The 13,349-nt window shown below is 42.8% G+C and overlaps 2 protein-coding genes and 1 long non-coding RNA gene across 7 annotated transcripts in view; 1 reads left to right on the forward strand and 2 right to left on the reverse strand.

Annotated features, from left to right (window-relative positions):
- The window catches only part of adgrd1 (adhesion G protein-coupled receptor D1), a 32,154-nt gene extending 30,155 nt beyond the window's left edge, over positions 1-1,999 (reverse strand). The window contains exons 1-4 of one of the 3 annotated variants that reach the window (XM_084023968.1): positions 1,579-1,999; positions 1,460-1,496; positions 1,030-1,146; positions 409-507 (exon numbers count right to left, since the gene is read on the reverse strand). In XM_084023968.1, coding sequence (XP_083880094.1) covers positions 409-507; positions 1,030-1,146; positions 1,460-1,496; positions 1,579-1,632 — 307 coding nt within the window. In that variant the 5' untranslated portion in view covers positions 1,633-1,999. The remainder of the gene's footprint in view (positions 1-408; positions 508-1,029; positions 1,147-1,459; positions 1,497-1,578) is intronic. The other 2 variants (XM_084023969.1, XM_084023970.1) reach the window with 2 other exon arrangements.
- A 776-nt stretch (positions 2,000-2,775) lies between these two features.
- stx2b (syntaxin 2b) lies at positions 2,776-11,869 on the forward strand. Of its 3 annotated transcripts, none has more exons than XM_084025591.1 (11): positions 2,776-3,098; positions 3,190-3,264; positions 3,347-3,446; positions 4,688-4,762; positions 4,864-4,937; positions 5,494-5,602; positions 8,445-8,518; positions 9,274-9,411; positions 9,531-9,641; positions 9,793-9,910; positions 9,994-11,869. In XM_084025591.1, exons 1-10 carry the CDS (start codon positions 3,069-3,071, stop codon positions 9,886-9,888), a joined length of 882 nt encoding a protein of 293 aa, XP_083881717.1. In that variant the 5' UTR covers positions 2,776-3,068; the 3' UTR covers positions 9,889-9,910; positions 9,994-11,869. The 3 variants fall into 3 exon arrangements, with proteins under 3 accessions (XP_083881717.1, XP_083881718.1, XP_083881719.1); XM_084025592.1 differs by having other exon boundaries at positions 9,793-9,905; XM_084025593.1 differs by lacking the exon at positions 9,793-9,910.
- LOC311023627 lies at positions 3,487-5,551 on the reverse strand. Its single transcript, XR_014598224.1, has 3 exons — positions 5,417-5,551; positions 4,262-4,529; positions 3,487-4,057 (listed from the first exon to the last, which is right to left on the reverse strand). It is a non-coding gene; the product is annotated as an uncharacterized lncRNA (long non-coding RNA).
- Positions 11,870-13,349: the final 1,480 nt, after the last annotated feature.

The raw sequence follows: 13,349 nt of genomic DNA on the forward strand, positions 1-13,349 counted from the left end.
GGTGGTGATGGGTGGTGTTGATGGTGGGTGATGGTGGGTGATGGGTGGTGGTGATGGTGGGTGATGGGTGGTGGTCGATGGTGGGTGGTGATGATGGGTGGTGGTGGGTGATGGTGGTGGTGGGTGATGGTGGGTGGTGGGTATGGTGGGTGGGTGGTGATCGTGGGTGGTGATCGTGGGTGATGGGTGGTGGTGGGTGGGTGGTGATGGTGGGTGATGGGTGGTGGTGGGTGGGTGGTGATGGTGGGTGGTGGGTATGGTGGGTGGTGATGGTGGGTGGTGATGGTGGGTATGGTGGGTGGTGATGGTGGGTGATGGGTGGTGGTGGGTGGGTGGTGATGGTGGGTGATGGGTGGTGGTGGGTGTTGTGGATGGTGCAACAAGTGAACATGCAGTGACGGTCCTCACCTACTGTTGCAGAAATGTTAGTGTAGGCAGAGTCATTGGTATACACATAGGAAGAGTTATGGGAGGAAGGGAGCACAGTGTGGTTGTGGATTCTGAGAGCTTGGACAAAGACAGCAGAGAGAGAAAAACAGTGATTGACACCTGACGGGGTGGGGGACAAGAGAACAGTGAGGAGGGACAACAGGAGGGACGTGGTGTGCAGGTATGAGACGGAGTGATGCTGAGAGCACGGCGGCAACGCTCAAAGAGCTTTTCAGAGGATTTCTTCCTGAAGTGACTCCACACATCAGACTCAAGTCTATACCCGATCCCTCAAACATTTTCATGACAACTTGCACTGAGCTATACGACAACAACACCAGAATGCATGTGGAGAAAGCTACCGTCCATCATAGTTAAACTTCTACCACCTCCAGACTATGACATATGCATTTAAAAAAAAAAATCCACACACAACATATTCTCTTCTATAATGAATCTGACATTAAATACAAACAGCACATTAAAAAAACAACAAAAAAAGCATGATGACTGGAAGGTGGGTGATGGAAAACGGAGCTCGAGGAGACCGCATGCAGAGAGCGAGGCATTGACGATGTCTTGTTTATGCCATATACATACTTATGTTACTTCCGTTAACATAACCTGGTCTGTTTCCAATCTGGTCCCACAGTTCATGGATTCCATCCACGGCATCCAGAGGCCAATAATGTGAGGCCGTGGCCAACACCTGCAGGCCTGGACGGAGAGTTCACGGGTAAACAAGCATCCACAAAGTAATCAAGCTCTGTCCCATTACTCAAAAACTTATTTTCCTGGCACTCAATTTGGGGATTTTGGGGGCGGATTAAAAGATTTCTAATAATGAACCCAACAGCTGTAAAAGTTATAAATCCTAGTAATGAGCAGGGCAGTGAACAAATCAATCTAGTTTGGCACTTAGCAGACGTAAACGGCGGTATAATGTAATCTTATATAAATTTGAAACAGCATGGGGGAAAAGAGAAATGGAAAGCAATCACACCAACACCCATACAAAGTGCAATACTACCTGGATGCTTCACAGGTTGAACCACTTGAGCATAAACCTGCAGAGAAATCGAACGTAGTGGATTTAAAGGCGAGATGTGCAGACGTGTGGATAACATGAGAGGATGCAGTGTTGCTTACCTTAACACAGGAGACGACAGCTGCGAAAAGGTGAATTCGCAAAGAAAATTCCATAGCTTTAGTATCACATGCAGAATTTTTTTCAAAAAATAAAACAGCTGTTAAATCCCCAAATAAAGATGAATCCAGGAGGTCATTATTCCCAGATGTGAAAACCTCTCATCCACAGTCCAGACTTAGAAACACAGATACATGGTAATAGCTGGAGAGCAAGAAGGGGATTGATTTAGTGTTCTGACATGTGGCAAAAAAAACTTCACGTTTCCCCTCTCTTGAAAAAAACAAACAAAAAAACTTCAACTTCCACGCAAAAAAACACCTTAAAACACGTAAAATGCGTAAACGTGGCTCGTACAGGACTCGTCCTCGTTTCTTTGACTTTCTGCTCCTGGACGCGGCAGTGAGAGCAGCAGCTCCGTTACTGGCTGTTGTTGGACCGAACGTGGGAATTGCAAAACGTGATGTCATTTTTGGATCTTCTGAAAAGGGGCGTTGGAGCTGTGCGTAAATGGCACTTTTTCCTCTCCGTGCGTAATCGGAGATTGCGCGCGGGGAATGAATGAGATCAGGATCTCGAACTTCGTGATCCAAATATTATTTTCTGCTGTTGAGATAATAAACAAAGATGCGCGCGCGCGTGTGTGTGTGTGTGTGTGTGTGTGTGTGTGGGGGGGGGGGGGGTGTCACTTATCTCACACTGTAAATTCATACTATCAGAAGAAAGTCACGTGGGTCAACAGAGTTTACCTGTGTGACTTCTTATCAGTGTAATTCTGCTCGTTTGGAGGATCTACAGGTGGGGAGACTCATCAGAACTACTGCCGGTCCCGTTACCGGCTGCCAAGGTCAACCTGCACGTATACAGTATATATATCAAGGTAAACAGCGCCACCATGTGGCCATATAACTAGCAGTTTAACAGCCAGCCAGTCGCGCTGATCTATTATGTATTAAACCTTCTCGTGTGACTCTCTGGTGGTGCGTTTACTGTCAAACTAATATTATTCATCAGCTGATAACATCCCCCGTTTTCAGATAATAACCCACTAAAGACACACGTGATGCGTCACGGCGGTGCTTGAGTGAGGAAATAGCTTCTCTCCCTGTGGCGGAGGGAGAGAAGGGGGGAGAGAGGGAGAGAGAGGGGGGGTGAGGAGAGAGAGGGGGGGAGAGAGAGAGATAGGCGGGTCCCGGGAAAAGAGATATTATTGTGGGTCTGTTACGAGTCCTTGTGCGGTGAGAAATATTGATCAGATTAGAGCAGAAAACGTCACTCCGGACTTTTACTTTGTTGGGCTTTGACTTTTCTGCGGAGTTGTGTTCTAGTGAGAATTTAAACTTTGATCCGGAGCGAGGCTGCTGGTGTCGGATCCTCCCGTTCCCCATCTCGGTGACTCGATGCGACTCTGTCCGGAGAGCAGCGGGATGAGGAGCCAGCAGCGGGCGTTTCACTAGTTCCCCGGGCAGGAGACCAGCTGATCGGACCGGTGATGAAGGACCGCCTGGCTGAGCTGACCGCCGTGAGTGTTTGGTTTTTCTCGCTTTAAAAACACCTGGACAGGTAAAAAAAAAAAACGACGCCCATGCTCACGCGCACGTTTCATTCCACAGAGCAGCGTGCGCGCGGAGGAGGATGTGGCGGTCGCGGTGGACCGAGACGGTTTCATGGAGAGCTTCTTCAGAAGGGTGGGTGTCCATCAGGGTGTGGATCAGGGCTGTGGTTCTGATCCTGACGTGTTGATTGATTGATTGATTGATTGATTGATAGGTGGAAGCAGTTCGAGGGCTCATTGATAAGATCTCCCACCAAGTGGAAGAGGTGAGGAAGATGCACAGCATGATCCTGTCTGCACCCAACCCGGAAGACAGTAAGTGTGTGTGTGTGTGTGTGTGGAGAGTAAGGAGACAAGAGAGAACATTTTCATTTTCTTTCAAATATTTTTATTATTTTTGAAACCGAACATTTGATTTTCTGACTTTCACTTGCATCTCCTAGAATGAGCGTTGCCTTTGTGTTGAGCAACAAACTCCTGCAACAGTATTTTAAACTCATTCATTTGTGAGCTTTAAGTACAAAACTGCTTGAACGGTGAACATTTATCGTTATTCTTAAGGTGGCGCTGAAATAACAAGAAAAATACAGTTTGGGGAAATATTACAGTTTGATAAATGGGAACTAAGATCTACAAACAAACCAACATGCTATGAACAAAAATATGTTATTCCAGGACCGAAAGATCATCAAATCCCCGGATGTTCCCTGTCTGGAGACATTTTAGATATCCATGAATTCCAGAGATCCCCTGACTGTGGGAACCCTGACGTGTGTTCAACATTCAGTTGCGTTGACTTGCTGCTCGACTGGAGAAAAATGTCTCACTTCCTTTGTTGCGTTTCCGAGCCGGAAACCTGCAGAGGAAACGCCTCGGCCCAAAAGCTCAGACCGTCAGGATCTGACTGGTGGATCTGGCACGGATCGCTATAAAAACACTCAACAATAAGTCAGGAGAATCATAAAGTGACTTGAGAAAGCTGTCTAGCTGTCATGGTGGACGAGTGAAAAATAAAAGAATACAAAAATACATTTTTCATTCATCTACTTTATGATTCATGATCATCTTATTGAAGATTTTATAGTTTTCATTAAAAAAGATGCAATTTAATAGAAGTATTTGTGTCTTACCTAAATGTTGCCAGAGTGTGACTGTAAATCCTAATGATTCAAAGCTCGTGGTCACTGGATGCTCTCAGTTCCTGGCTTTTGTTTGCCGTCTGTGTGTGTGTGTGTGTGGCCCTCAGGAGCCCGCGAGGCAAAGAGCCACTTCACAGGCTCGCCGCGGCGGTGGCATCAGCGGTAATTACCTTTAATGCAACACAGGACACAGTTTCAGGATCGGTGACGTACGGTAACCAGGGAGAGAAACAAAGAGCTCCGTGCTGCCGTGTGACCTCTGCCAGTGTTGCCACGGGGTCGTTGCCGAGTTACGTGATGAAATCGCAGCAAATCCAATATTTACAGGAGAGAGAGAGAGAGAGAGAGAGAGAGATTAGCCAGATGAAGTTATCTTTCCTCAGCAGCAAGTCTGACATCGTTTTTCTCGTTTTGAAGGAACGAAGGACCGACTGGACGCGCTGACCAACGACATCAAAGGCAACGCCAACGTGGTGCGAACGAAACTGAAATGTGAGTCAAAACCACCACGGGGTCGTCGTGGCAACGCGCTTACAGGATGCTGACTGTCGTGTGACGTATCTCTGACTCTCTCTCTCCCCCTCCTCCTGAAGCCATGGAGCAAAGTATGCCCAAGGACGACGTCGCCAACAGATCCTCCGTCGACTTCAGGATCCAGAAAACGCAGGTCGGTTAACACGAAGCCTACACGTTATATACACGCTCATCACCCCAGCTGTACGCAAATACCACGCTGGATGAGGGCCACTGTAGGAAAAAACAACAACAAAAAAGCAGAGAGGGTTTATAAAGGTTTACTAGCATCTTAGCCCAACCGCCCCGATCAATAAACACCCATAAGATGACAGTTTGTCCTCATATAAATAAAACCAACAATAACCATCAACATCATCACACTAAGGACCTTAATGAGGCGTTGTCACGTGATGTATTCATTAGAAAAATAAACGCGTACATTCATGGGAAGTTAGCTAGCATAGATGCAGGTTGTTAGCACTGTAATAAACCTCGCAAACTTGCGACTTTCTCCCCGGAATATATCCCTCTCTCGCCTCCGTTTTATTTCTCTCCCTAATACGCCATCGTACATAAACACCGTAGGGAAAATGTTTTGAACATAAATAAAAGAAAATTCTAATTACTTACGATGAAATTCCCTATCGGACACATCGTGCTCTGAGGTTCGGCGTGGCGTTTCTGAACAGGTTTTCTCTTGTCCTCAGCACACGGTGCTGTCCAGGAAGTTTGTGGAGGTCATGACCCAGTACAACGAGACTCAAGTGTCCTTTCGGGAAAGGAGCAAAGGAAGGATCCAGAGGCAGCTGGAGATAAGTAAGTGAAAATGAACGGACCCCCCGAACCCTCATGAGGCCTGAAGGTCTGTATTTATAGAGCAGTCTTTGAAGCCTTAAAGCAACCAGAAGTAATATAAAACTGCTTCGACAAACAGGAAACACTCTTGTTTTTCCAACATGTTGGATGGCTTGAATTTCACTATTTGTGAAGTCCAGAGATGAAAGAGTAAGAAATAAAAAACCTTGAAGCTGCTCAGACAGGAAACAGGAAACGGACGACACCGGCTTCCTGCCTGCTGCTCTGCACACAAAATATAGAGTTGACAGACTCTAGGCTTTTTCTAGGCGTCGAGGTTCACCTCTGCACAAAACAATACACATTTTAAATAATATTAGCATTCAGCAGGGGACCATATGAACATTACATGTCACGATTATCTTGGCCAAAATAATTACCATTCATATTTTCCCCAATAATATCAAATGTTTTGATGATTATCTGATAATATTGTGAATCGCAATTATTTTGGTCACGTAAAACAAATATGTTAATTTTATGAAACAAAGAGTAAAATAAACAAATAATACTAAATAATATGAACATAAATCATAATTCTGTATGCTTTTATCTTGTTTTTTTTTAAAAAACAGGCTCTATTTTTTACTTCTCTACCACGATAATGAGCTACACAGCTTTTTCCAGTAACTCTTTTATTTATAGTCGATATTCACGATTATCTTGATGATGGATATTCAGCACGATGAAGTCATTAGTTTAACGTGATATTTATAACGTGTTCAGAATTAACCAAGCAAAAGTGAAGAGCATCTTCTGCATGGCGTTAACGTGAGAAACACGAGACAGCGGTGAAAAAGAAAGAGCACAGCGCCTCGGGTCCCTGCAGGCCGGCGGTAATGAGAGGCTCTAGTTCACAGCAGACAGGACCAGCCTGATACTGGAGACGCCTCACTGTGTTTGTGTTGCCGCGGTAACGGGGTGGAGGGGGCCTCAGCGGCCCACGTTACAGCAGCTCACCTGTCTCTGACACGCCGACCTCGCTGTGTGGACTTCAACCATTCATAAGTGCTGCTGTAATGCCTGGTGTGTGTGTAGATGTGACGGCGGCGTTGTGTGTGTTTTGCTGCTGCTCTCTGAGGAGCAGCCATCTTTTAAAAGGTGTCCGACACACAGAGAAAGCACCTGCTCAGAGACGGGTCTCCCCAGGGAGGCTGCTGTACGACGAGGGAGGGGGAGCTTTCTGTTTATAGGGATTCAGCAGCTGTTTCTCTGCGAGGCCTGCTGGCTTCCTCTGTTCCTCATCTCATCTAATCTTAGTCTCAATGCAGCGCTAATCCTAGAATAAACTAAAACACCACAGCAGAGGACTCGGAGGACTGTCTTATCTGTGAGTCATCTCCAGTGGAGGGCCACTGATTAATGTTAACAACTGTTGAGCAGGGATGTTTATGTTTCGGACTCTGACAGTATTATGAAACCGCAAGATATTTGTTCAATTCAAGTGGATTTGATTTACTTTTCACACGGAGCCGGACTAGAACACACACAGGGTTCCCCCAACATCACACACATCACAAACACTGCCAGAACAGACTTTAGACAGAAATCTGGAGCAGACTGTTGTTTAACAGTAGTAGTAGTATTATAAGTAGTAGTATTAGCAGAAGTAGTAATATGAACAGTATTGGTCCATGGTAGGGCTGTAGCGATACACTAATCTATTCAGCTCACGATATGATATATATATCACGATATTCAGTCAACGATATGATTCGATACGATTCGATATAATTCGATACACTTACATCATTTTCTGAAAGATTTAAAAGGTACAGTGATTTTGGTGACACCTTGTGAGTGTTCCATTTACTTGGATTGAATTAATTGAACTGAAAACTAAAAACATCAATTACACAATATGTGTCTGACTGGACAGAGAGTCTACAGCTTGCAAATGCTGGACAAAATGAATCAAAGATGTGTTGAGAAAATGAGTTCCATTTATTGAAACAGTGCAAACTGTATCTTACAAGCCTTTGAAAAGTGCAGTATTACAATTAACAATGGAGAGTTAAAAAGTGCAGCAAGTGGCCTGTTCTGAACAGATTCTTTGACAGCTTTTTTAGCTTGAAACTGAACATATGAGGTAACCAGTCTAGCCACCAGGTAAGTAAACATAGTACCACTCCGGATGGTGACGTTTTAGGTGGGCTCGTAGGTTGGTGGTGTTTCCGGAGTATTTCACGTTTGTGTGACACAGCTTGCAAACCGCGATGCTTTTGTCCAAGTCGTCACTTTCCTTCTTCCTTTTAAACCCAAAGTGCTCCCACACGTCTGCTTTTAAGCACGAAGGTGCTGGATTTATATTCGCCGCCATTTTCTTGAATCTCCTCGCTCTGACTCTGCAAACAGGTAGAGGTAGACGTCGGCGTCTGTGCAAAGGGAGTAGCTAGACGGGTAACTTGCTCTACAGCGACACTAGCGGCTGGCGGACCAAGCTCTTCCTGCAGAGCGAACGGGGGGGAGGGGGGGGCGACACGGGGGATATGAAAGGGATTTATGTATCGATACTAGCGGCTTAAAAATCTATACTTTATTGGGAAACAAAATATCGATTTATATTGCAGAATCGATAAAATTGCTCAGCCCTAGTCCATGGTAGCAGGTGCAGCCACGTTTAGATGGTTCTCCAACATTTTTGGGTCTTAAATGTTAGTTCCCAGCTTTCTTTCACACCGTTAAACACATGAGCAGCTGTTTTCCATCAGAGTGAAAGACTGTTTGTTTGTTAAACAACATTGGGGGAAGTTATCATTGTGTTTGAAGCAGGATAACGGCGACCTTATGTTTCTGGTTCTAGCTGGGAGAGTGACCACCAATGAAGAACTGGAGGGCATGTTAGAGAGCGGGAATCCCTCCATCTTCACATCGGATGTAAGTTTTCTCTCACGAGTTAAACCCGCCTTCTCTTCGGTGATCGCCGCTGGTTTGCTCAATGTACCAAAAACAACTAAAAGTCTGCTGGAGTTGTTGTTTGGACAAATTTCTGTCTGCTGGTTTGAAAAAAGGAAAAGCTAAATGCCACCTTTTTCTTTTCTTATTAATTAATTAATATATATATTGTATTTATGGTTTATATCATTAAATAGTTTTTAACCATTATTTACTTGTTTTTATTACATATTTTGTATGTGTTTATTTTAATTCATGTTATAGTTTTCAACCTGCTAGGCTGCCTTTTATGTTATGAAATATTTTAAATAGATCAAATCAAACTTTATTTATATGGCACTTTTCATACTTAAAACTAGCCTCACAGAAAATAAAAGCGAACAAAACAAAAACGAAAAAAGGTATGAACAACAAAGAACACCATGAAACCCAAGCCTCCCACCCCCACAAATATACACACAGAGATACACAGAGACACACACACTCACGCACACACATCATGGTCCATGACTGCAGGGGGCGCCGCCCCAGGGACCACCCCAGCCCAGGCAGATACATAATACTTAATAGTGTACTGTTATTGCAGAATTAAAAGTGATTACTGCCATCTAGTGGTGGAGGAGGAATAAATCATTTGTGTGGGTTTAGAATGCTATAGGTATTTTTTTTTTTTTTTTAACAAACACAGCTTGGATTTTTTTTTATTTTAATGACTTAGTTCTCCTCCTCTCCCTCAGATCATCTCTGATTCCCAGATCACTCGTCAGGCCCTGAATGAGATCGAGTCCCGACACCAGGACATCATGCGTCTGGAGTCCAGCATCAGAGAACTCCACGCCATGTTCATGGACATGGCGATGCTGGTGGAAACTCAGGTAACGGCTCAAATCTGCTCTCTATTAAGTAGACATTTAGTCTCATTTACTCCCTTGTGATCCCGACTCGTAGCCACAATGCTTCTAATTGTACCGAGACGGCGTTGTGTGGTTGACAGGGGGACATGGTGAACAACATCGAGAAGAACGTCTCCAACGCAGCCGAGTACATTTGCAGTGCGAAGGAAGAGACCAAAAAGGCAGTGAGATACCAGAAGAAGTCCCAGAGGGTTTGTGCTCCTTTCTAATTCTCACAAATAAAAACAACATCTGTCAGTTTCCATTATACAAGATACCAAAAAAGTCTTGTGTGCCAACCTAAAAAACCTGCATGGTTAATCCATTCATAGGCTTATTCTACTTTTCTTCTTCACTTGACAGAAATACATTATCCTTGCCTTTGCTCTGTTGATCCTGCTTGCTGTCATTGCACTAATTGTGGGCCTGTCTGTCGGACTAACCAAACCCCCTGTTTGAGACCTACCCCGATTACTGTGAGGTAACATCCATCATTCATATATCCAGGGATTTATACACTCCCCCCCGTATATGTAACACAGTGGGCTCCTCCTTTTCCCACAGAAGCGTCTGGGCCTCGCCGTGTGCATCGTGGCGGGTTTACTCCTTCTGCTCGTCATCATCGTTGGAGTCTTCGAGTCATGACCGCTAACTTCCCCAACGGGATAATTTAATTCACCATCGACTCTCGCCGTCGCAGGAGTGGAGGAGAACGTTTACGATCCACTTTGCACCGCTCACACCCGACCTCAACACGTTTCTGGAGCTATGCTTCGTAGCATCCCGTCATCCCTTTTCTCTTAGCCACGATGTAATGAGCACCAATGGCACATCGCGTTTAACCCCCCCCCCCCCCCCCCCCACTACTGAATATCACTCCAATTTCTTGGTCGAATGAAAAAAAACGTATTTTACCTTCTTTGGTAAAGATTTGAGGCTCACGTCTGTACTACCAAAAGACTGTAAACCTCTTTGTCGGCCAGGCGCAGAGACTTCCTGGAGTCTTTTTTGTCATTGTGAGGTTGCCGGGGCAACCAGCGGAGGCTCCAGGAGGCCACCTCTCCTGGCACGTCGCCTGTCATAAAAAGAAAACAAAATGTGTCCGTTTTAACATTTGTGTTTGCGTAGGGATTAAACAAACAAGATATAAAGTGGTTGCCTTGGCGACGGAGGCAGGCTGGCTTTGTTACCAATGGACAGAGCCAGGCTAGCTGTTTCCCTTTGCTCCCAGTCTTTGTGCTAAGCTAAGCTAAGCTAAGCAGCATCATATTTAGTGTACAAACCTGATATTGAAATCAATATTCCTCTTCACAGGAACGTTCCCCCCCCAAATGTTAAACTACTGCTTGAATAGTAATATTCAAAAGATATTGTGACAATTCTCTTGATTAATTGATTGTTATAAGTTGTGTTTACATGTTCAGATGTATGCTTCTCATGTTCTCTTGCATATTTACTGTAATTCATGTGAATTGAATGTAGAACAACTACAGCTCAGGAGTCCTTTCTAGTTAACTGTCTCAGGTGAAAAATAAATATACTTTAGTGCATTACAAATATATTTAATATTTTTCATCGTATTTTGCAAATACACTAACAAAGAATTGTAAGATCTGGTAATATAGTGAAAGTATACTAACATCATACTTTGAAGTATTTTACTTTTAACACACTTTAACACAATTGTACTATATTTTCTATAAATATATTATGGGAAAATACACTTTAAGTGAAAGTCACATATAATTACAAATGTCTATTTATGTCAACTTTATTGTTTATGTTTTTTGGCATATTTTTCAAAAATATGCTCCACATTATTATTTTAACAATGCACAGGAAGCATATTTAAAAAAATGTGCGTAATTGGAGTAAGCCAGAAGTATAATTGCTTATACATTAACAAGGCAATACATTTTCAAACAAAGCAAACTTGATATTCATTAATCAGGCGTGTATATTAGTACATTCACGGCCATGTACTTAAGTGTACTACGTAGTACTAATATAAATAAATAAAAGTACACTTAAAATGTTTCTTTTATACCATATTAATTTAACAAAATTTAACTTAAAATGAGTTGTTCCAAAACTTCAAGTTAACTAATCATAAACACACGTAGTATATTTATTTTTCACTGGCAGCGTCTCGATCAGAAAATCTTTTCAGACCAGTTGAATGAGAGTTCATCATGTCATTCATTGACTCTAAAGCAGCACCGTTACAAAAGTGCCTTGTTGACATTTAATATGAAACCTTAACTTATTGAATAGATTATATATTTATCACAATCACAGTGTGTGATGACTGAAATAAAAAAAGGGCATGCTACGACGTAGGACGATGTTATTTCAAGAGCACACGTTTTCATTTTGATACATTTGATTCTTGTAAGTTAATATGTCGTATTTTATATTGAACTCATGTAATAAAAGATAAGAGGGGAAAGGTCTCGTCTGTTTCCTTTCATATCGAAGGTGATGTGAACACATAAGTCACAAACACTTTAAAACCGCGACCACGTCTGAATTTGTCAGACAGAGTTAATTCCTCTCTGTTCCTCCAGAAACATTTTGGAGGTTCAGTTTGTTTTGCAGGAGAAGAAGAAGAAGAAGCCGAGGCTGCTGTTTACATCGGGACTAATGAGCACTTTGCAGAAAGCGCTTGACTCCCGTGTAATCAACCAAACAAGATTAGTGAAGGAAGCGGAAGTGTGGCTCCCCTGAGGGCAACTCCTTTTTCTCTCTCTGAATCAGATCAAAGGAAACTTCAGAGGTGCACGTAGGGCTGTTCGATTTTGCCCAAAAATTAAATCTCGATTTTCTTCTCTCAAAATCCGATTTTCGATTACGATTACGATTATTTTGTGAAATGACAAAAGGCAAAGAAATTATTTCAAATATGCTGTTTTTTATTGAACATTTTGCAAATAATTTCCCCATTGGGATTTGAGTGCAAACCTCGCTCTTATTAAACAAAAAATCCCTCAAGGGATTAATATAAAGAACAATTAATGAAGTTTTGCCATCTGGCTTTGCTCCATGTTATCTTCTTGTAGACCTCTTGTAAAAAAAAAACAACAAAAAAAAACAATCCCTTTGGGATTAAGATAAAAACCTCACTTTCACATGTATCTTAAGATGTGTCCATTAAACAAAAATGAATGAATAAAGTGCAGAACTTTAACTTAACTAAAAAATCGATTTTACGAGCTTCACGTTTTTAACATCGTCCTAACTACATAATCGCGATTACGATTTAAAATCGATTAATCGAACAGGCCTAGGTGCACGTATGAACGTCGACGTGTTGAAAACGTGTACGCGAGGGTGTTCTCAGGTCAGCAGCGATATTACGGCTGTGTGACTTAATTCGGACACAGCGGTTGATTTGGATGAGTCATTTCTGTGGCAGGAGCCGAAGGTGTCGAGGAGCTTTGATAAACGAGAACAAATGTGTAGAAATACTATTTTGAGAGATGTGGAGAGGGTTTGTTTCTTCCAATTAGTGTATTTCTTCATTTTGAAATAAACATTATGATGACATAATTCACGAGGGTACGCCGTTTCCCGTCGTGTCGTCTGTGAGAGAACGCCGACCGTGACAACCGGCAGGATGGACGCCGCTCAAAATGTGTTCATTTATACTGTGAATTTATCTACAGGGAAAAGTATTCTTTCCATGTGGTGGAAATGTTCTTGTAGAGACGTTCTCCACTTGAGTAGAAGTACTGATTCAACTTCTTTACTCAAGTAAAAGTGACATGGTAGAGGCTTGGAAATGTACTCAAAGTATAAAGTAAAAAGTATCTGTATGAAGGAAATTTCTACTGGCTGTTTTCTTTTTGCAATGCTAACGTAATCTGGTGTCACATTAATAAGAAAAAATAATAATAGATAATTCACCTCAAATGCGTTAT

This window comes from Eutrigla gurnardus (assembly GCF_963514095.1).
Source record: "Eutrigla gurnardus genome assembly, chromosome: 13".
Taxonomy (NCBI): domain Eukaryota; kingdom Metazoa; phylum Chordata; class Actinopteri; order Perciformes; family Triglidae; genus Eutrigla; species Eutrigla gurnardus.

Bases quoted from the DNA above. Each gene is read 5' to 3' on its own strand.
- stx2b (XM_084025591.1), top strand. From the start codon at position 3,069: ATGAAGGACCGCCTGGCTGAGCTGACCGCC. The intron at 4,763-4,863 runs GTGAGTCAAAAC...CTCCTCCTGAAG, and splicing joins GGTGCGAACGAAACTGAAAT to CCATGGAGCAAAGTATGCCC. The intron at 9,642-9,792 runs GTTTGTGCTCCT...TTCACTTGACAG, and splicing joins ACCAGAAGAAGTCCCAGAGG to AAATACATTATCCTTGCCTT.